General features: G+C 36.0%; 1 protein-coding gene across 3 annotated transcripts in view; it reads left to right on the top strand.

Annotated features, from left to right (window-relative positions):
• Window positions 1-17,858, top strand: part of LOC135427268 (alpha/beta hydrolase domain-containing protein 17B-like) — a 54,555-nt gene extending 36,697 nt beyond the window's left edge. Inside the window, exons 4-5 of one of the 3 annotated variants that reach the window (XM_064680680.1) lie at window positions 9,688-9,940; window positions 15,949-16,045. In XM_064680680.1, coding sequence (XP_064536750.1) covers window positions 9,688-9,771 — 84 coding nt within the window. In that variant the 3' untranslated portion in view covers window positions 9,772-9,940; window positions 15,949-16,045. Of the gene's footprint in view, window positions 1-9,687; window positions 9,941-15,948 lie in introns of those variants that run through there. The other 2 variants (XM_064680678.1, XM_064680679.1) reach the window with 2 other exon arrangements.
• Window positions 17,859-22,768: the final 4,910 nt, after the last annotated feature.

Here is a 22,768-nt window from a genome sequence, read left to right on the forward strand (position 1 = left end):
CAAACTGTCCATAATGATTTGGGGGTGCATCTCAAGCCAAGGAGTCGGAGATTTGGCTTTTATTGAAAACACGATGGACGCACAACAATATTTAAGCATTTTGAAGAACCAGTTGACAAGCAGCGCGAATAAATTTGGGTTTATAAACAATAATATGCCGAATTTTAAATTTTATCAGGATAACGACCCAAAGCATAAGGCGCATATGATACGATTGTGGCTACTTTATAACTGCGGTAAAGTCTTCGATACACCTGCACAAAGTCCTGATCTTAATCCCATCGAAAATGTCTGGGCTTTGTTAAAGAAAAGAGTGGCTAAAAGGCATCCAAAGAACCGAACTGCACTTAAAACTGCTATACTAGAAGAGTGGCAGCAGTTGCCAAGCCATTATGATTTTAAAAAGCTTATTCATTCAATGAAAAAGCGCCTAAACGAAGTCATTAATACCAATGGTGGCCATACAAAATATTAAATATAAGAAAAATATGTAATTTCAGTGCCTTAAATTAATTTAATTATTACTTATGCCAAATGTGTAAACAATTGTTTGACAATGAAAAAACCGACTATTTTTTGTTTTTGTATTATTTCTTACATATCATTATACTTCTTTATTACTATTTTTATGAATTCTATTAGTAAATACTATAAGCAACTATAATAAATTTACAAAAAAAATATTTGCAATATTTGAAAGTATTTATTTTTGCTAAGAAAGTCGAAAAATCGTTTTTTTTTTCTAATGTGAAAACAATTTCTTGACATACTGTATATATCAAGTATCTTTCAGTTTATAGCTATCGCCACCTCCCCTCACCACCATAAAGCTATAAATCAAGTAAATTAACCAATTTATGCTGTCCACCAATATAAGCCACAATTTAAATGCAATTGGTTTTTGGAGAATACACGTATATTTTATAGTACAATAGAATATTTCATCAAGATCGGTTAAAAACACAGAAGTTATTAAAGAAAAGGTGCTTTGGCTGGCAGCAAGCGCACATTCCAAGAATTTCTGTATACATGCACACACACATTCATTCGCGTCTGCTTCGAATTCTATCAACAGCATTGCAATTGCGATTGTATTGTTTTCTGTGCTGCTATTTTCATTCGTTTTTTTCTCATTAAGACTCAATTATTGGTGTGGCTGTTGGATAGAAGCGGTGGCAAGTAGTGCTGTCGTTTGCGAGTTCGATCCCTGCTGGCGTGGCTGTTGATTAGAGGCGGCAGCAAGTAATGCGGTCAGTTGCAAATTCGAACCCTGCCAAGGGAACTTTTTTTTTTTAGTTTCTCTTTATTACTACTAAAGCAAACGAGAGAGTAGCGTGAGCTGTATTTGGTGTTGGAATAAGAGGGTTCAGGGTATCCCATAGTCGGGAGCTCCCGACTAGAACCTCTTACTTGTTTTTACTATTTAACAACCATATTATGGAACACATTATAAAATGTACGGAATCGGAAGCACAGCGAGTTTTGGGAAAATAATGGAGTGTCGCTCGATGTAAATTAGACAAACAATTCAAGTTTACTACAGTACAAAATTTGGGGTCAATATGACTGACCAAATGCACGTGTTTTACAATAGATCGTTTTTATATACATTATTTCTTATTATTATTTTTGCATACCTGATAATAAAATTATTAAATTCCCTGTTTTATTCCAAAAATCTGTTATGTTACTCTAGTGTCTTACGTAGTCCAATCCATTTCCGTATTTCCTTTTCTCCTACATCAAATACCCTGTTCTAAATGTTCGAGTTTTTTCTTTCTAACTGTGACTGCTGAGCCTTCTTGATTTTACATCTGATCGCTTCCTTGAATTAATCGGTAGATGCGTGTATTATCTCGATCGGTTATGCTCTAAAATACCGTGTAAGATTAGTTCGTCGATCTTCTCAAGCTTAGGGTATCTATCTTCCGTTCTCCCGTAAGATTATATGAAAACGTTCTACCTGGCCGTTTGAGGAACTGTGACGGAGCTGGGGCTGGGGCTGGGGCTGACTACATTTGGTTGACTTTCAGTTTGACCTCATTTAAGGCTTCACTCCTAATGTAAAACCGATCTTGTTGCGTGCTTTCTCACCGAATCATATAAATTTTCGATTTAGAGGAAGTTGGGCTTCCTCGAAAACTATTTAATTCCTAAAACAATTCAAAGGTTTTTCTGTCGCTTATATCGTGTAGGTTAACGATTTTTCACTATGAACTGTGGCTGCGTCGGATATTATCTCATTCTTCAGAGCATTCACATTCTAACGAGAAAGAGCGTCTTATAGAGGATTTTAGCGTTATGTATATCAATATACGCATTGCATTTTTCATCTTTGCGTTTGGGTTCTTATATGATACAGCAAAGGTCAAAGGTTGATGATCTGTGTAAATGTTTATTCACGTATACCGTATAAGTACTGCTGTAATTTCCCTAGCGCTCAGACAATGACCAATAATTCTCTTCTATTGATAAAATAGTCTGTTTCAATTTTTTCAATGTTCTTCTGCCCTCTTGTGACAATACCGCGCCAATACCGTACGCAGAAGCATCTGTCGTTTGATCGAATAGCATCCTGAAATCTGGGTATCTGAGCCTCTCAAATGCATCTCGTTGTGGGATACCAAAATCAATGGGAGTCTTTCTGGACATGTGTTTGCTGATGGAGCCTTTTTCCCATTTTTGGGTTGTCAATGGACTTGCGATTGTTGCAGTTTTAAAAAAAACACCTGTTGTAAATGGTTAAGCCTGAGACTGATCTGAGCTCGAACAAATTTTTCGGTTCCGGTTCCAGTTCCAGTGTTCCTTTTACCTTGCCGGATCGGTCTTCGCGCCGCCCGTGGCTATTATAAAACCAAGGTACTCTACACTTTTTTTTAGACAAATGAGTATCTCCTCTGGAAACTTTTATATTAGCGTCACACAGGCTCTTTAAAACCCAGATTATGTATTATACATGATCATTTTCGTTCTCAGAGAATATCATAACGCCATCCACGTAAACATAGCACGTTATGCCAATCTGTGTTTATTCTTGTTACCTTCTTCATCGCAACCCTTTTTATAAACAATCCCAGTTGGGTTTTTGAACGAAAACCTTGATAGCCTAATGATGCGTAATAATTTTTGGATCTCTTTCCTGACAAAATAAGGCCCTTCCTTGGGGTGAGATTACATTTTCGAGTAGATCGAATTGTCGTCTTCCGTGCGGATTCTGGACACAACTGACGTATTAAACGTATATTGAGTGCATCGTTAAAGGTCGAAAATGCTTTTGCTCTATCAAAAACCACGCTATTGAATTAGCCTCTTACAGATTCTGGCACGACGATATCATCTACATTAGTGAAATTTACATTGTCGCAATAGTGGTGCTTTTGCGTTTCGGACACAGTCCCATAGTTGATCGTGCCATTCTTAATATCTAAGGTCGCTCGCACCTGCTTTAGCAGGTCGAAAGCTATGATATCATCGAACGGTGTCAGGGAGTCTAGCAAGAACGAAGCCGTTTTACCGAAGATGTTTATTAAACACTTTTGGTGCATTTTGTTAGAACCATGGATGGAACTGACGGTATGGCCAAATTGACCGGAATTATACTTCCTAGCTGCTTTACGGGCTTAATATAATTCATGGCCGCCACTGTGTCTATTAAGATTCTTATTTTTCTGAGGGCTGCTGTACAGTGTTTTGCATCCGCTGACGCCTATGGCCTGTCATACGTTCAGCCGTATTTTGCCTATTTTGGCCCAGTACATTCAAGTGTATGTTTGAACTTGATCTTTACTGTTATGTTTTTGAATGGCGTTGCTATATTGCCGCCTACCTTGTTTTTAAAAGAAATGGGGATTTCTTTCTTGGCCACAGTTGGCCCCGTTATTCTTTCGCTGTTTGTATTGTTAGCGCATTTTGTTTTTGTTATACTCATTTGCTTGAGTTCTCTCCTCAGTGGCCTTGGCGTATGTGGCTGCTAACCTATTCTTGCGATCCTTGCTTCCGCCTCGCCAGCCGTATGTTAGATCCTTCTGTTGACCCGAAACTACAATTAATTTCAAAGATTTCTTTAGCCGTGAGACAAAAGCGTAAATCGGCTCCGAACTCTTCTCTATCAGGTTTGTGAGTCATGACATTTGTGACAAGAGTCAACTTTCGTTCGACTTGGTCATAGTACTGCTTGAATGCTGTTTTCGCCCTGCCGGACCATCTCTAGCGCCTGTCAATGGAGTCGTAGTTATGTTTTCTCTGCATAGGTGCAGCCCATTCTGGCTATAATAGCATCAAAGTTGAGTACCGTATTATGGGATACCAATAATGCTCTTACCGACCCCCTGATTTTGTTTGTAATGATAGTAAAACCTTGATAGTGTGAGCTGCTGACTTCGTACGTATGCATCGGGGGCGCATTGCCTCCAAGCTACGCACTCATCTTGAGTGGCGTTGAACTAAGGGACAGATTTTATTATGTCTAGTGGTATTTTACATTTGACACTCGGATCTACAGATATTCTTTGATATGATTCTACTTGCAGTGTTTCTAAGCGCAGACTGTTCATTTGCTGTTTTAGTATGTTGAGTTGTGAATAAAATGTTTCCTTTTGACTTGCATCCTGTTGGGACAAAGCTTGATTGATAGCACCTATCAATGTTGTTGTATTTTTTTACGTTGGGCACGTATTTCCTGGATCTATGTCTCACCCGTCGTCAATAATGTATTCTATCTTGAACTATCTATGGGGTCCTGACCAGCTCATCAGCGTTTACCAAAGCAAGTTACACCTCACATACAAGTTATGTTTATAACGGCAATCGACAAATTTGGTATTTATAATTCTGCTGCGCTCGTCTGTGTGAGCGTCTTATTACAATTAAAAAGATACAACACACTTGCTGCTAACAGCTTGAACCATTCTTTTTGGAATTAAATTAATATAAAGTTAATTTATTTTAAGAAATTTTTCCTTTAATTTTTTGTGTAGTGTCATTATTGAACAACACTTACATGGTTTTGTTGTGTTGACTTTCCTTCCTAGCTAACAATGCTGGTAGAGTAAAGGTTCCTATTTCATTTGGGCGCAAATTATTCGAGATGTATCTACGATGAATCCAGTAATGGATGTCCAAAGGCATCCTAGTCAATGATTGTCAGTGTGACCGACTTCAGCAAGACTAAATTTATGATTTCACTTATATCAAATGCTGGGCTTATGGCTAAACAATAAAAGGAATGATTTAACGGAGAAATGCGGTTGTAAGTTGTGCGGTCACTACGGGTTTGAGTCCAATTGGGATGCTCTTATATTTGCTTAATTTTTGTTGTATTACTGCATAAAGCAAACAAGCTCGTATTCTATTATATTTGTGCCGTAAGTCAGCACAAGTGTATTTCTTTTATTATTATGGCATATATTATAACTAATGTGTCTAGTCCGAAACTATGAGACCTTGCTTAAGCTACTGTCGATCGCTTGGAAAACTAGAATACTGGGCGAATCTTTCCAAATTCATTACAAGTTCAGTAAGTTTTTACTGAGAAATCTTTAACGAGATGCCTAAAATTAATTAAGCTTTGTACTTCTAGTGTTTGTTTTTGGGTATGTCCGGATTTCTTTTTGTGACATCAAGTTTTGTGAAAAGCTTTTTTTCTTCTTAATAATACACTAAAATGCTGCTTCATTTGCTTTGCGCTTTGGTGTTCTTGTTTGCTACTTTCAGTTATTCAAAATCCATTTTTTTGATGTTCATTCTTGTTTGCATTGTTCTTATTTTGCGTTAGTTAATGTTTACAATTCGGCTATCGTTGTTAAATCTACCATTGTCTCTCTAAAGATGGCTTATCTAAAGATAAACATAAATAAGTTTTATTTTTTTATCAAAATAACGAATTTTTTACGTATTCGTTAATTGCCTTCTCACTTTGTAGTGCAGTGCGCTATTCGGTGATTAATACTGTCACGCGAGAAGCATACTTCCCATTCACACAGAAGCATTGAATATGTGTGCTTGTCTGCGCAAATTATCGTCTGGGATACCCTCGATTATCCCATCGATCAGCGGTCGGCATATATATATTTTGGACTTTACGCTTTGTCTACCCAAAACCGCGCATCAAATTTGCGACGAAGTAATACTTCGCTTCCTTTAGAGTGAAAAGTATCATTCATTACTCCCAGAAAATCGTTGATGGAAATGAAAAAGTTTTCAGTATGATGCAACGCATTGTCTTTCGATTTCGCTACTAGTTTAATGTGGATGTGCTGGGGCGTTAGCCCGAATAATACGATTAATTCATATGCCATATTGCTCCTGAGATATACGTGCATGTAAGTACAGTTATTTTGCTGATGGTCTGTCTATAAGTTCACACACAAGCAGACTCCACAAATGTGGAGAGAGAACTGCATCCAGTGGGCAACCCCTGGTGGTTGTGCGCAGAGGTGGTGCTCACCGTTACCTTTGCTATTCTACTGTTTGAAAGTCTGCCTAGCCAGTTTATCAGCCATTGGTTGATTCCTCTGTGGCTGATTGCTCTTTCTACCAAGTTGAGGACAGTTGTCTATATCTATGAAAACACAGGTAGTAACCTTTTTGTAATACACCGATAAACAGTCTTTGGTGAGTTCGATCAGAGTTGACTCTATGCAGCTTCTTGCTTAACCATTATTTTCCCAAGTGTCTTTAGTGTGACTAACTGAAGAAGACTCTGATTAGGTGTACAATAAGATAATCAAGCCGATTCTGATGCCGGAATGAAAATATTCTATCTAATCCTGCTTATATGTATGGTTGGAAAGTACTGATGCTCATCTAACTTTGAGCTCTGACAAAATCCAGTTCAGTGCCCTGGATGTGGCACCTGCTGGCATAACTACTTTTGCCAAAGAAGTTCCGCCTATACCTCCTTATTTCCTGTAAAGCAGGTTTCTTGGCCCACTAGGCAAAGCTCTGTTGTTGCTTTACTTTTAGACATGGTTTTAACAACTCTTGTGATAATTGTTAACTAATTTCTACTGGCACAGAAGTTCCGGCAATTCTATTGCTTACTTTTCTGGAACTCTTTACTACGCTCAGTTAGCTTCACAGTACATTTGTCCCACCTATCCAATGCATCAATAATGAGTCCGATCTAAAGTTTATTTTTAAAGTGTTGGCGACCTCTATTTATAGCACAACAGTAACAAAAGTTTAAGTAGGTTCTTAGCTCCGACATTACATCAAATATTTCTTTAAGTGCACTGACTAGCACCGTTGCCTCACTAATCGCAACAATACTAACATCTGGGTTAACAACGGCAGCAATCAAAAAATAAACAACACAAAAACTGAAATAATTTAACAATTTTTAAATTTAACAGGTTAGGAAAAAAACGTCTGCGGTATACCACTGACCATAGAACATATATACTGGATAACTAGAGTAAAAAAAAGGGTTCGAGAGACGCTCGCATGTTCAGACAGCAAGAGAGTAAGAAATGCATATGATTTGTGTGGTAGAACGGCATCTGTCTTTTATCTCGCTCCCACTACTCTTACTCTCATACATATGATTTGTGCGATAGAACGGCAACGCAGTTTTTTATCTCGCTCTTACTTATTCTCAGTGCTCTCAATGCTCTCTCTTTATGTTTATGCGAAATTCTTGCCTTTTAGCTCGTTATCGTTGGTAAGGGTACCTAAGCGTTGGCATGTGTGCATTTAAATTTTGTTGAACTTGCTATGCACGCACACTTGCACATTTTGTATATGAATAGAAGCATTTATGCGTTTGTGTGCCTGTTGGCTGCCTGCCTGACCGATGCAAATTTGACAAGATTTGAAGTTTTCGGGATTTCTAAATTCCGAGCTCTACAGACAGACACACACAAAAAAGTGTGTGAATGGGCAGATCACGGACTCAAAAGAAAATTTTATTATTGGCACGCGTCTGACGCGCCCTTCTTTTCTTCCTTCTACACAAGCATATAGAGCATCACACATACACACCCACGCATGCAGTTTGCTGCTTAGTTTACACTGAGCTGCTTCCCATAGCCCTCACCATGGAATATGCTCACTTCGGTGATTCTTGCCCGTTCTTTTTAAAATTTTGAGCTCAGATATATCGACTTAGCTTTTGATACTGACCAAGAATTTACCAGTAGGCTCTATTTACTTTTTGTGTGTGGTGATAAGGCCTGGCAAACTTAAAAATGCTATCAAAGTCTGGTGAAGAGAGAACCAGGAGGTCTTTAAATTAGCTATGCACAGAACCGATTTTTCCAGCTATATACAGTTTTACAATTATAAGGGCTATATAATATATAATTTGGTCGAAAAGTAGATGTATTCTATATCAGCATCAACAGCCGAGTTGATATAGCCATATCCGTCCATGTCTATGCGAACTAGTCTCTGAGTTTTTAAGCTGTCGGCTTAAAACTTTGAGTAGGTGCACTTTTCTGTTTCAAGCAGTACGTTTATCGGAACTTAGCCGGAACGGATCGGACCCTATACATGATATAGCTGCCATAGGAACGATCGGTCGAAAATTAAACTCTAATATGAACGACTTTTAGGTTAGAAAAATATTGACCAAACTCGAAATATATAAAAAAATTCTATCAACATTGGACGGATCGGTAGATAATTAGATATTAGATAACGATGTTGCTTACATATGAGCCAAATCTTATCAATGTCGCATTCTTACGAAAAATTAGATTTTGTAAGTCAAAATGATCTGTTTTCCAAGATATTTTCATCAAACAACAAAAAATCACGTAAGAGGCTCTAGTCGGGAGTTCCCGATAGGGGAACCCCCTTCGCCCACACCAAATGAAGCTCAAGCTACGAGTTCGCTTGCTTTAGCATTATTAAGAAATAGGTAAAAAAAAAAAATGACCCCCAATTTGACTCAAACCCGTAGCGGCCGCACCACTTACCACCAGCTCTACTCGACAGCCATACAAACAATTAATTTTCTACGAGGAGTAAGACGAATTAAAATAGTAGCACATGCTCTCAGAACAGAATACAATACGATCGCAATTGCAATGATGTTGTGTACATGTATTTAGAAATTATTGCAATTGTCTCCAACTGTCGCAGAAACGTTTCAACACGTTTAAATTTTTTCTAAATTTTTAAAAAAAATTTTTGGAACCGGCGCAATTTATCGATAATCGGAAACAGAATCGTACAGCTACTTTTAAAATTTCAAATCCCTAGCTCTTATATGCTTGTGATTCTTGCGTTCAGACAGCCGGACATGGCTACATCGACTCTGCTATTGATGCTGATCAAGAATATGCGTACTGTTTGGTCGGAGATGCTTCTTTCTGCCTGTAACATAAATTTGCACAAAAACATTATACTCCTTTTACCCATTTTTAATGAGTTCAGCGTATAAAAAGGTTATAATACATACTTTCTCTGTTATTTTTCTAAATTGTGACATTTTCAAAAATGTGTAAGAAATGTGGTCAGTGGACAGAGGCTAAAAGACATACGGGGTACCCCTTTTTCCCATCTCAGTGGTAGCAGGGTGTAGACCATCGTAGTCGATCTATCTTGACTAGAGCACTCTATCTTATCGAATGTAAAGAAACTGAACTGGTTACTGGATATCTCCTAGTCGGGAAGCCGCGGCTAGCATATTGTTTAGAATCATTTAATTTGTTCTGTAATACGTTGTACTGATCTTCTTTTCAGGGTGCCGGTCATAATGATGTTGAACTACATCCCCAATACTATGAACGGTTGAGAAAGTTTCTCTCCGTGGAACTGATCAAATGACAATTAAAGATTAATGTCGAGGGCGGCATTTGTAATATTACTTCTGAAGGAGCATCTAATTCGAATCATATGGCAGCCAGCTTAAAATATACTGAAAAACCACAGACTCCTTCAACAGCGAAAGAACATGAATCAAATAACAAAAAAAATATGCATGAAGATAACGATGGTTAGTAACAAATAATATATTTTTGCTTAAATAATTAACATTTGTGAAAGTCAGTCATATATGAAAGTCAAGATTTCTGATTACATATTGATACAAACAGCTCTTCCGCTCATCTTGGGTCTATCTTACAAATACTAATTTGTTAAATAATTTATAATTTTCAGGAAATCACATTCAATTTTTTAAAGCTGTCTAGCCCTTAAGATCAAAAAATAAAAAAAGAGATAAGCTAAATCGACTTAGCTAATAATGCTAATTTAAAATATATATTTTGTACAGTATCTGATTGAATTTTTTTGGCTGGTGAATAGATATACATATACTGTTTTATACTAGCAGGTATATCCCATCTATATCTATGTCATATTTTAAATTTTCCAGGAATAAATCATTTTATATAACTTAAATCCGTCGTGAAAATCAAAACTGACTTTTCTGGGTTGCTGACTCGCTTACGTCCGATTGATTAATTTGCTTTTGCTTTTACTTTGAGTTGATGTTTTAAATGTTTTGAATTACGGTAATATAAACAAGTAAGAGGTTCTAGTCGGGAGCTCCCGACTAGAGGATACCCTGAACCCTCTTCTTCCAACACCAAATGCAGCTCGCGCTACGCGCTCGTTTGCTTTAGTAATAAAGATAAATTTAAAAAAACGAGAAAGAAGGGCTATCTTCGGCACGCCGATGATTTAATACTCTTGCAGACCCAACCTTTTCATAATGCTCATAGTGCTTTGCCCTTATCTAAGAAGCAAAGGGAAACAGTTAATGATATATATATATAATAATGAAAATCAAAAAAGTTTTCCATACATCAAATTAATTTTCAACCGATCGTTCGTATGGCAGCTATATGATAGCTGACTACTACTGCTATCGGACTACTGTCCGATGTAAATAAGATTTTGCATAAATGGAGGGAGCTAGTAAAACTTATAAATACCGTGGTTGGTCACAATATCTTGATAAATAAAAATGTTTTCCATACAAAAACTTAATTTTCGACCGATCGTTCCTATGTCAGTGGTCCGATGTTGATAAGATTATATATGAGGAGCATAAATAATAAATGCCGAGTTTGGTCAAGATATAAGGAAAAAAAATTGCATGAAACAACTTAATTTTTGACCAATATTTCCTATGTCAGCTATATGATATAGTGGTCCGATGTTGATAGGATTTTGTATATATATGAGAGGCATAGTAAAACTAATAAATGCCGTGTTTCTTTAAGATTACTTGATAAACAAAATTGTTTTTCATATAAGAACCTAGTTTTCGACCGATCATTCCTATGGCAGCTATATGATATAGTGGTCCGATCCAGGTTTTTGACATATGTACTGCGTGCAACAGAAAGAGGCACTTCCGCAAAGTTTCATAAGGATAGCTTTAAAACTGAGAGACTAGTTCGCATAGTAACAGACAGACGGACAGACGGACATGGCTAGATCGACTCGGCTGATGCTGATCAAGAATATAAATACTCTATGGGGTCGGAGATGCTTCCTTCTGCCTGTTACATACATTTGCACAAATACATTATTCCCTTTTTTGTCGCGTTTTGGTTAGACCAAAGACTATATAAACACTAAGATGAGCAACGCCCATACATTTGAATGCGACGCAAAATTTCTAGCCTGGCCTTTCATCTGGCCTTTGAGGCTTCGCACGGCAGGCCTGCCGACGGCTGTTGGTTCAGACGAACGAATGCCAAAGTCGCGGCATGCTGATCCTGACACGAGCAACGAAGTTAGTCGCCAGCCTGCCTTCAGCAAAGCTGGTCGATGGAAAAAATATTTAAACCTACGATCGACGCAAAGTACTTTTGCTTTATCCATGAAATGCATGCTTTATTTTTATAGATTTTACTTTTGTTTTTGGACAGTGTATGCTCGAGAGAAGTTCTTGTCTCAGCCAATGGCGCGCAAGCACCTATGTTTGCATGTGTGGATTATACATGCATAACTACATCAAAATATGTATATATGTGTTGTTATTCACTGCTCTGGCTTTGGCTGGCAAAGAAATAATATAAATATTTGCATCGGCTTTAAAAAACGGATTTTCTAGGGAGCCGCCAACCTCAGTACACAACATGCATTCATATGTGAATACAAATTTGGGATAGGTCATGCATGATCAGCGCTAGAAATCTAACAACATTTATTTCACTGCGAGCTAAAGCCTGAGCTGTGAATAACAACACATTTAAATATGCTGTTATGTATGTATGTATATTTACACACATACAAACATAATTGCTTGCGCGGCCCTCATAGAGCCGAAGCTGAGAATACATTCTATTTTTAGCTTTTCACTCTTTTGGCTGTGAGAGCGCAATAATACTGGTTTCGTTTTCGTTCTCAAATTTAAAAAAATCAAGCTGCATAGTAGCATTTTGTTGTATGCCGTTACTCATCTTAATGTTTATATTGTCTTTGGTTAGCCCGATAAAATTGTAATTTCAACAAAGTAATAATAAAATAATAAAATGCAATTAGAACAGAAATTTGTTTTTGTAATATGCTAACTTAAAGCAGATACAAACCCGCTCAAAGTGCCACCTCGCATATATGTATATATTCGCCAGACTCCCCCTCGACGCTTATATTTATTTTCCTTCAAATATATTGTCTTGCCTGTATTGCACATAAGAAAAATAAATTCGGTCCAAATTTAGAAAAAAAAGGCATTCCCTCTACTTTATTATTATAAAATATTCCGTATTTCCAAACTTCCTACTAAATGTGCCCACGATTAGCTCACCATTCTACTCAATCGATTCTTGGGGCCTGGCAAAAAAAACATATAAAGAACAAATTTAATTGTTATGTTCCGGCCCATTCGTTTTCAATTATTATTATACGTTTTTTTTTATCGTCTTCACTAACTATTTTTGAAAATCTATTTAAGTCGTGTTTCCCATTTTTGAAGGAAAATGTAAGCTTCCCACAACGGCCGCGGACGGAACTAAAATATATGATGATATATGATTCCATTTTCTTAACTTGGTGAATTCGTTATAGTAATGATAGCCTAAACCCATTGAAAATGGGCTATATGGATAAAGTGGATTTGTGCAAATGTATGTAACAGAGTTCCGTGCGGACCTCATAAAGTATATATATTCTTGGTCAGCATTAATAGCCGAGTCGAGCAGGCCATGTTCGCCGGTCTGTCCGAACGGGTCAACCTCATAACCTATTTAAGCCAAAGACTTTACATTTTGAACTTAGCTCCTCATAGTACCTGCGCAGTATAATTTTGATTCAAATCGTAGGTAGCTTATCCCGTTTCATAAATTTGATAGAAGTCGATATCCAAATACTGTTTCTTGAACATATTGTTCGGAGATTGTAAGAACAAGAGACACAAAATTTAGTGTTTCGTATAGTACACACAGAAACAGAATCAGTTCCCCCCAAAATTGTAAAAACTTGCTCTTAGTGGTGTGTATTGTTGGCCTTTGGTATTGACACATATCGGGTTGGCATAAATGCAGAAAATTTAAAAAAAAAAAATCAGATAATAAACACCGAAGTAAATGAAGATAGCGATTTAGTGAATGTATGTCTAATCTCTTCTAAAAATATAACTTGAAATATGACTTTCAAACTTGGTGAATGTATGTCTAATCTCTTCTTAAAATATAACTTGAAATATGACTTTCAAACAAACGAATTTTCTCCAAAAAGTTGGTTGGGAACTTTGCCTTCCCTTTAAAATTTTGTTTACCTATTTAATAGGTAAAGGATATACCAGCTGTAATAAAAAAATGTTAAAAAAAAGATAGAACAGCTTTAAGTCACTCATCTAGATCAAAACCCAAGAGTTTTGCTCAAAATTTTGAATTTCGATATTTTTTTATTAACTGCTTGGAAAGACAAATTTGGAATATTTTGTGTTCAGCGCACAAAAACTTACAAGATTACATACATATTTCACTGTAGCCATACATAACTAACACAAACAAACATAGTTGCTTGCACGCCATTGGCTGAGACAAGGGTTTCTTTTGAGCATACACTATGGAAAAATAAGAGTAAAGCAAATTTTGCTTGAAGATAGTTATTGATTAATTTATTTCAAAATTATTAGAATGTAAAAATTATTTCTAAGGTTACATATCTATTAAAAACGATCAAATCATAATGTAAGAAAAAATACTAAGTGTCGATCGTACGTACACAGCTTTTATGGTTAATATATTTCGAAAACGAAGCAACGCAGATCAGCGTCGACCAGCTTTTCTGAAATCAAGCTGGAGATCGACTTCGTTGTTCATGTCAGCATCAACATGCCGAGACTTCGGTATTGGTGAGCGATAACCCACTCGTCTGGCGTAGCGTTTGAAGAGCGAAAAGCCATCTTAAAAAAGGTTTTGAGCAAATGTATGTTACAGGCCGAAGGTTGAATCTTCAACACTATAAATTAGACATTATAATCAATAGAATACGATCATGTCTATGTTCATATGTCAATCTCACCCCTAGAGCAAAGAATAAAAACACATTTTGAAGATATACAGTTTTACTCAAAATGTATATACACAATTGGATTTAATATATATGGCCCGACAATTTTACTGGAGAATTAATTCATCATACTGTGGGCTGAAGAAGAAGCATGGCCGCTGAGTTAAGGGTACAGCTTGATGCGTGAGTGTGTTTGTATTTATAGAAGAAATTTCGGATGTTTCTTATTCAGGTAATACAGCTCCTTAACTTTTTTATTTAAAAATTAATGGCTTATAAATATAGTAATAGAGTTGGTAAGTAGGTACATTTTATAGTCATAGCTTATAGAAAAATTAAGAAAACTAATCCTGTGAACGCTGCTGTATGGGCGATAATATAATGCTTCTGCTACCTCATACAATACAACATAAGTTCGTCTGTTTTCCTGTCCATTCCACTCTAAGAACACGCTGAAAATAAAACTGTTTTCCAAGGACAGTTTTGCAATTTGGAAAATACTAAACAAAATATACATTTTATATTTAATCGCTAAGAAATGCATAACGACCAGAAAATAAATAGAAGATAAATGAATCGGTACTGTAGCGCTAAGAAAAGAAAAACTGCAGCTTACAGAGTCCGTGACTTATATAATTTCTGAGATAAGGGTAAAGCACTGGTAAAAAATGTTCACTTTTTTGAATGGCTGCCTAATAATTTATTATTTTATAGATATACAATGTTATAAGTAATATAAATTAAAAACAAAACACTATTTAATTTAAAATTATATGAGACCACTTTATAGATGTTCAAAATATTCCGTCCATTTTTATTATAGCTGATTTGATTAATCACGTGATAAGCGAAGAATCACAAAGATAAGTTAAAAAAAGGCAACATCTACAGCGAAACAGAAAGATATAAAGCTTGCAAGATGTCCAGTTCAACGAATTTTACAGAACTTTGAAATAATTAACAATAATAATAATTATTTTGCAAAAAGAAATCATGGTTTTAAAATCACCTTTCGCGATAAAAGGGATTTGTCGACTATAATAATAAGTCCAAAGCATTGATAAAATAGTTAAATTTCAATTGAAACTATTGTTTATAATTCTTACAAAGTAAGTTTAAGCCACTTAGATTATATAACGCGTGTGTATATTTTTAGGCCAATGTAAAGTTCATAATAACATCCTTGCTAATAACAAAAAAGGTTTGTATGGACATAACAATGTCGGGTTTTGGTATAAACAATGAAACACCGTTATTTTTAGCGATCAATCTAATATTTTTGTGTGTGCCGATGACGACGGCTTTCTATAGACACTGCTTGAAGCGCTCTGCTAATTATCCGGCGAGTGTTATGGTATGGAGAATTGTGTCTGCAAAAGTTTTGGAGGGCGTGTGGGATTTAATGAATGTATGTGTAAAAGAAAGAACAGCAGCTCTGTATGGGATTCAAGAAATCTTCTAGTCGGTCACTCCTGACTAGATAACTCTTACTTGTTATATATATATTTTAAATCTGTAATATCTTTTCAGTTCTTTCAGCATCCAGATCGACTTCAGTAAAAGATGTTGAAGAAAAATTTCTATAGCAAAAAAAAACGGGCGTCTCTACCATTTCGCCCATAAACAAGTGTAATTTGCAAGTATCAAATACAAATTTTTTGAACGGATACGAAAACACTGATAACCGACAACTTGGATATAACTCACGATGTAATATTAAGCAAACTGAAGAGATGATTGTGGCACCATTTATGCAACTTCATAATCCAGCTCCAACACTTCCTATACACTCTCCCCATTCTCCGATGCATTTAAAATCATATTCTAAAATTCAGCCAAGTAAACTTTCTGGTCGGTATATAAATAATAAAATTTTCCAACAAAAGTCTGCTAACAAATTATTAAGTGGTAAACAAATGACTGAAAAAAACATTTATTTTAATGAAAGGGAGAGAGCAACAATCACACACTCGAATAAGATCTGTGGGTGTATTAAATCACCAAAACACGAGATGATAGAAAGCTGTGCTACAAATTTTACAGTTGAGGAGCAGAAAAGTGATTTGTCAAAGGCGACGTATGACAACAGACCGAAACGTAAAGAAAAATCAACAGTTGATTTTAAATTAAAAAAAAAAAATGAAGTCGCTTCAGACGTAAATTCAAAACATCGACGATCTCTTGGGGTTCAAGACAATCATAATATATGTCAATATACACTTAAAACTAGTAGATCTGAGCAGAGTTCACCAAATATTGTGAACATAAACAAATCAAATTTTGCATATGATTCCTTGCTACATGTTTCAGCAATGGACCCATGGATAAAGAAAAATGAGTTGCTAATGTATAGTTTGAATACAGTTGATAAAAATTCAACGGATCCATGGATTAAACTTCCAAGTAGTGATCATGTAACAACTGGAAGTTCTACAGAAAAATCACAAAAACCGGATTTTATTTTGGAAACAAAAACAAAATCGTACTTGAAACCAGTACTGCTGCAAAAAAAAATGTCTAGAAATCAAGAATTAGTATTCTCAGCGCCTCCTTCACCAAATCTCAATAATTCGTCAAATTGTACCACAAATCTTTCACAAAAAAAGAAGTTGCCAATCAAGTCTGCCAGTTTTTCACCCGCAAGATTTAAGCCTTTCGTGAATCCCTTTGAAGATTCATTATACGGCAGTATCGCAACACTTTCATTTCAACCAAATTATGTTGCAACTCCGAACCAATTAGAATACACAGAAAATGTAAATTGTAACCTTTTAAATGTGAACACTTCTAATAAAGAAGAGCTTCAGCTAAATATTCGTGGTCTATCTGAACATTTAAGTCAAATGAACGTTGTACAATTTTCATTAGGTGATTGTAATGTTAATATTAAAGAGTATGGTACACAAACTTTTGTCGAGAAAGCACAAACTTATGAGTTTCCCGCTGCACAAATAGAGTTGCCTAAAGCGGAAAAAAAAGGTTATAAAGAGATAGTGAAATGTAAGGAGAGCTTTCATTCTGTTAAGCATAACTCAAATTTTTCCAGTGTTTCGGGAAAAACAAAAGTGTATATTAACCATCAAAAGCCGAATCCAATGCCAGAAACCACCTGCTAACTATTGTTCAAAATTGAAATGTTAGAATATAGATATTTGTGTGTCTATATATTCGAATCATAATAAGTTATATCCGTATAAAAAAGCGTCAAATTTGTATTACAAAATTTTAATTTAAGCCTGCAAGCTATACAGCAAAAATGCATTTATTTAAAATAAAATATATACATTCCTAATAAACCTAAACAATGTGTATTGTTTTTCAGTTGTTGGCTTTAATAAATTTGTGAAGACCGCCAATATTTATGTTCTAATGTATTATTATAATTTCTTGTAAATCTACTTAACTCATTGTAATAAAATCTCATTTATAAAGTTCTAAAATGTATTTTTCATGCTTGATATCTCATAACTGTAATCTCTATATATAAAACTGTTTGTCCTGACTGACTGACTGACTGACTGATTGGTGATCAACGCACAGCCCAAACCGTAAGAGCTAGGAAGCTGAAATTTTCACTGTAGCTACCTTATGTGATGTAGGTGCACGTTAAGACGGGGTTTCGGGAAATTCCACCCGCAAGTGTGGAAAAATCGCGAAAAACGTTTGTATGTAACTTTTTTGTTTACCATCCGATCGGCCCCAAACTTATTTTCAAAGATCTTTGTTCAAATTCATTTGAGGGGTGGAGGTCAAAGATTTGGTGGACGACGTTTCGCGCTCAAATTCATTTCCAGAGGTCTATAAGAGAAATCATTTGAGACGTGTTTCACATTTTTCGCAGAATTCAAACTTCATCGGGGGGAATGCGATTTAAAGATTTTTTGGGTGAAGTTTTAAGTTGTGTCCGATTTGCTTTAAACTTATTTTCAAAGCTCTACATAAGAACTTAATAAATACGTATTTCAGCGATTTGGGAAATTCCACTCGCAACAGTGGTAAATTGGCGGAAAACGGTTGTATGAAAGTTTTTTGTTTACCATCCGATCGGCCCCAAACTCATTTTCAAAGATCTGTGTTTAAATTCATTTAAGGGGTGTTTCACACTTTTCGAAATATCCGTTCCTTCTTGGTGGAAATGGAGGTCAAAAATTTGATGGGTGACGTTTCGCGCTCAAATTCCTTTCCAAACATCTAAAAGAAAAATCATTTGAGACGTGTTTCACACTTTTCGCAGAATCCAAAATTTTTCGGGTGGAATGCGACTCAAAGATTTGTTGTGCGAAGTTTTAAATTGTGTCCGATTTGCTTCAAACTTATTTTCAAAGCTCTACATAAGAATGTTATGAATACGTGTTTCAGCGATTTGGGAAATTCCACTCGCAACAGTGGTAAATTGGCGGAAAACGTTTGTATGAAAGTTATTTGTTTACCGTCCGATCAGTTTCAAAATCATTTCAAATTTGTTTGAGAACATTGATTTTATAACACACGTGCCACGGGCAAGGTCGGGTTATACCCGCTAGTAAGTTTATATAATGTTTTTGTTTAAACTTTCGTGTTACAGATTTCGTTTCTAAAACGTTATGAAATCAATGATTATTTAGATAGTTTAAGAAAGTGAAACCAGTGTTGGTTTTACGGATAAGAATCCGTTGCAGTCCTCTATGAAGTTTATTCAAGGGTTTGATGAGCCCATGTCGTTGTTGTTGGGCTACGGCTATGTGACTTGCCTGCTGGAAGAAAAAAAATCATGTGCAGATGCAACCTACTTGGCCGCTAGAGGAGTCTTTGGAAGATGGGCAAACGCTCATTATGTTTTTGTAAATAGCCTGATGACTTGAAATTCGGATGTAGACAGTCGTGTGCTGTTCAACCAGCGTTCGGGTAAGGTTGCGTTTCCGTCAAATCAGAGTCCTGCTCATAGCTGGGAATGGTCTGTGATTTCCCGAAGGTAACCTGAAAGCAACGATTTTATTAGGGGTAGAGAAAGTTCGGTAGAGAAAACGTGATGGAAACTATTATAATTTTTACATAACACGCGAAAAGGATTATGCATAGCGTAATCTGTTGTGCACGTTGGTAGAAACAAGGGGCGATAATTGCTAATAGGTCTAGACGGAACAGAGAATTGAAGACGCCCTAACAGAAAAGAAAAATCTATATCGTCAACAATCAACTTATGTAGGAAGACTACACCGAGAATTGTCCTACGGTTGGTTAACGACGGAAGATTAAGAAGAAAGCGGTCTGCTCGAGTAGGATGGCAACCGAATATTTGGGTCCCAATTTAAACCTCGTAAGGCAAAAGGCAGAAATTGCTTCTGAACAGATTCAAGAAGATCCTGGCTATTGTTATGCTGCGTAGACCAGATGCAAGAGCAGTATTCATGGATAGGGCGAACAAGAAAGATGTACAGAAGTTTTGTTATAAAAGGATCGTTAAACTCTTTAGACCATCGTTTAATGAATCCAAGTACACCTTTTGCCTCATTACCGATGGTATCTATATGAAGATTGAATCAAAGCTTAGAATCAAAAAGAACGCCTAGATCCTTAACTGTTAGTATACGTTGCAATGGAGTATTGTCAATTGTATAACTAACAAGATAAGGTGTAGTACGATTGAAGGTCATAAGCATACAACAACAACAATTAAGATGCAATTGATTGGCCGAACACCAAAGTTGCATAGCGTTCAAATCATCTTGTAGACGAGAATGATGTAGGAGATTAGTTTATGATAGAATAAGGATCACATCGTCCGCGTAAGTACACGGGCATGTAAAGATCCAAGATGACTTTTTTGAGGAGCATCAGAAGTAACGTGAACCTTTCTAGAGGTAGTCAGCCACAGCACTACTCTTTGGGTCCTACCTTTTAAATAAGAAGAAATCCAATGCAAAAGAGACAGGGGAAACCTACACGGTCAATTTTAAAGAGTAGTAGATCATGGTGCACAGAGTCAAACGCTTTACTGAAGTCAGTGTAAATGACGTCAGTTTGCATTTTAGAAAGGAAAGCATCATTTACCAAGGAAGTAAATTCTGTCAAATTGGTTGTAGTTGAACGATTCTTCACGAATCCATGTTGAACAGGGGAGACAGCTGATTTGCAGAAATGTTGTAAATTCGAAGTAATTATTTTTTCAAATAATTTAGGAATAGCGGACAGATTTGCAATGCCCCTGTAATTTTATATTTCAGACTCTCCACCTTTCTTGTGGAGAGGAATGATATAAGATTCTTTTCAAAGAGATGGTAAGACAGAAGATTTAAGGGAGAGATTAAAAAGCTTTAGAAATGAATAAAGAAGGGAAGGACTACACACCTTAAGTATACAACTAGGAATATTGTCAGGGCCAGGAGAGTAAGAAGATTTTAAAGAATTTATAGCTAAAAGGAGAAAGGAATGGGAAATAATAGGGCTGGTATAGAACTAGAGGATATTATAGTATAAGGAAAAGAATTATTGTTAGGACAGATTGAAGAGTAGGCTGATTTGAAAAAGTTAGCAAAGAGGTTAGCAGAATCAGAGTCATTGCTAGCTTTATCCATCCCGAGAGAAAAAAAAGATGGCATGGATGTGTAAGTGAATAATGACCAAGAGATGTTCGCAAATTAAAATCACCTAACACCATAAATAGGCCATTATTACGCAAGTGTGAAGAAACTTCTTTAATACAAGTAATATGTTTCATATAAACTTGAATATCAGAAGAAGGAGGAACATAGGAGCATGTGATATATATACATATATATATCACGTGATGGAAAAGTCACCTTAACTGAGACAATCTCAGCGTCAGTAGGCGTACTCTCTGACTGGAGAGTGGCTTTATCGGCAATTTAAACCCCACCACCTGGAGTCTGCCGATCATTTCTATGCAAAATAAAATTGTTCGAGAAAATTTCAAAATTAGATATGATTGAATTTATTCATGTATCTAAAAAGGCGATTATATCCGAATCGAAGTAAAGTTTTCTAAGCTTAGAAATGAGATCTCTGACATTCTGATAATGAATAGAAACTAGCTCGGAAAGCAAATTTAGTTTTTTGGGGCAGTAAAGGTATCTTGTATCGAGGGGACCGGAAGGGTGACTGGGAAAGGCTGGTGTCGCTATTTTCGCTTAAACTCGTGAACAATAATGTGAGGAGGCCAAAATTTAGAATCACAAATGATTGGGAATGGTGGTTCTAGTTGAATGTTTAAACTCAGATATGTTTTTGGGTGCTTCATATATATAGAGTTTTAATGATAAATGATTTAAAATTAAAATAAAAGGAAAAAATTTAAAACAAAATTCAAAATCGACTTAAAAATTACCTTTTTAAGCCACTGCTTCTTAAAATATATTAAAATGAAAACAGATTCTTGTTGACATTGTAGTAGATTAAAGCCTTTGACAATTGTACTCTCTGGTAAACCCAGTAAATGCGGTAAATGCGGTTATGCAGAAATTTCATAAACAGCAAATAAGCTGGTTATTGCATTTGAACATATTCTCAAAACCAGATGATTTTTTGCATTTTCTGCATGCTTGGGTAAAATGGAACCAACAAGCATAATAATTCATGTTGGAATGCAAGTTTTTCAAAGCGTCGCGCATATCCTCTTCATAATCGGAAATAAATGATGCATTTAAGCAGTAAATGTTGGAGTCTATATATGTAAACAAATGCTGATAGCAGAGCTCCGTTCGCGGCACCAAAACAAATATAAATGGAGTTATCTAAATAATAATAAAAAATTTAAATTATTAAATTAAAATAAGCACAAAAAACAAGTAAGAGGTTCTAGACGAAAGCTCTCGATTAGGGTATACCCTGAACCTCTTATTCCAACAACAATAAAAATAAATTTAAAAAAAAATGTTCCCTTGGCAGGGTTCGAACTCGTAACTGACTGCATTACCTGCTGCCGACTCTACTCAACAGCCACACCATGCTCAAAAAAAAATGTTCCCTCAGTAGGTCTCGAGCTCGCAGCAGACCGCACTGCCTGCCGCCGCCTCTACCCAACAGCCACACTAACTATTGAGACTTAATGAGAAAAAATCAAACTAAAATAGCAGCATAGAAAACAATACAATCGCAATTGCAATGCTGTTGATAGAATTCAAAGCAGACGCGCAAGAATGTGTGTGTGTACATGTATACAGAAATTCTTTGAATTTTCGCTTGCTGCCGCTGATACGAAGAGCGCCAAAACTCGTTTTCTTTAATAATTTCTGTGTTTTTTAACCGATATTGATGAAATATACAGTATCTACATCTTATTCTGCTATAAAATATTCGTGTATTCTCAAAATGTCAGTTGCATTTAACTTGTGGCCTAATTAGATAGGCAATA

This window comes from Drosophila montana, unplaced genomic scaffold (assembly GCF_035044405.1).
Source record: "Drosophila montana isolate Dmon_TW-CO22-7 unplaced genomic scaffold, ASM3504440v1 contig_2163_1, whole genome shotgun sequence".
Taxonomy (NCBI): domain Eukaryota; kingdom Metazoa; phylum Arthropoda; class Insecta; order Diptera; family Drosophilidae; genus Drosophila; species Drosophila montana.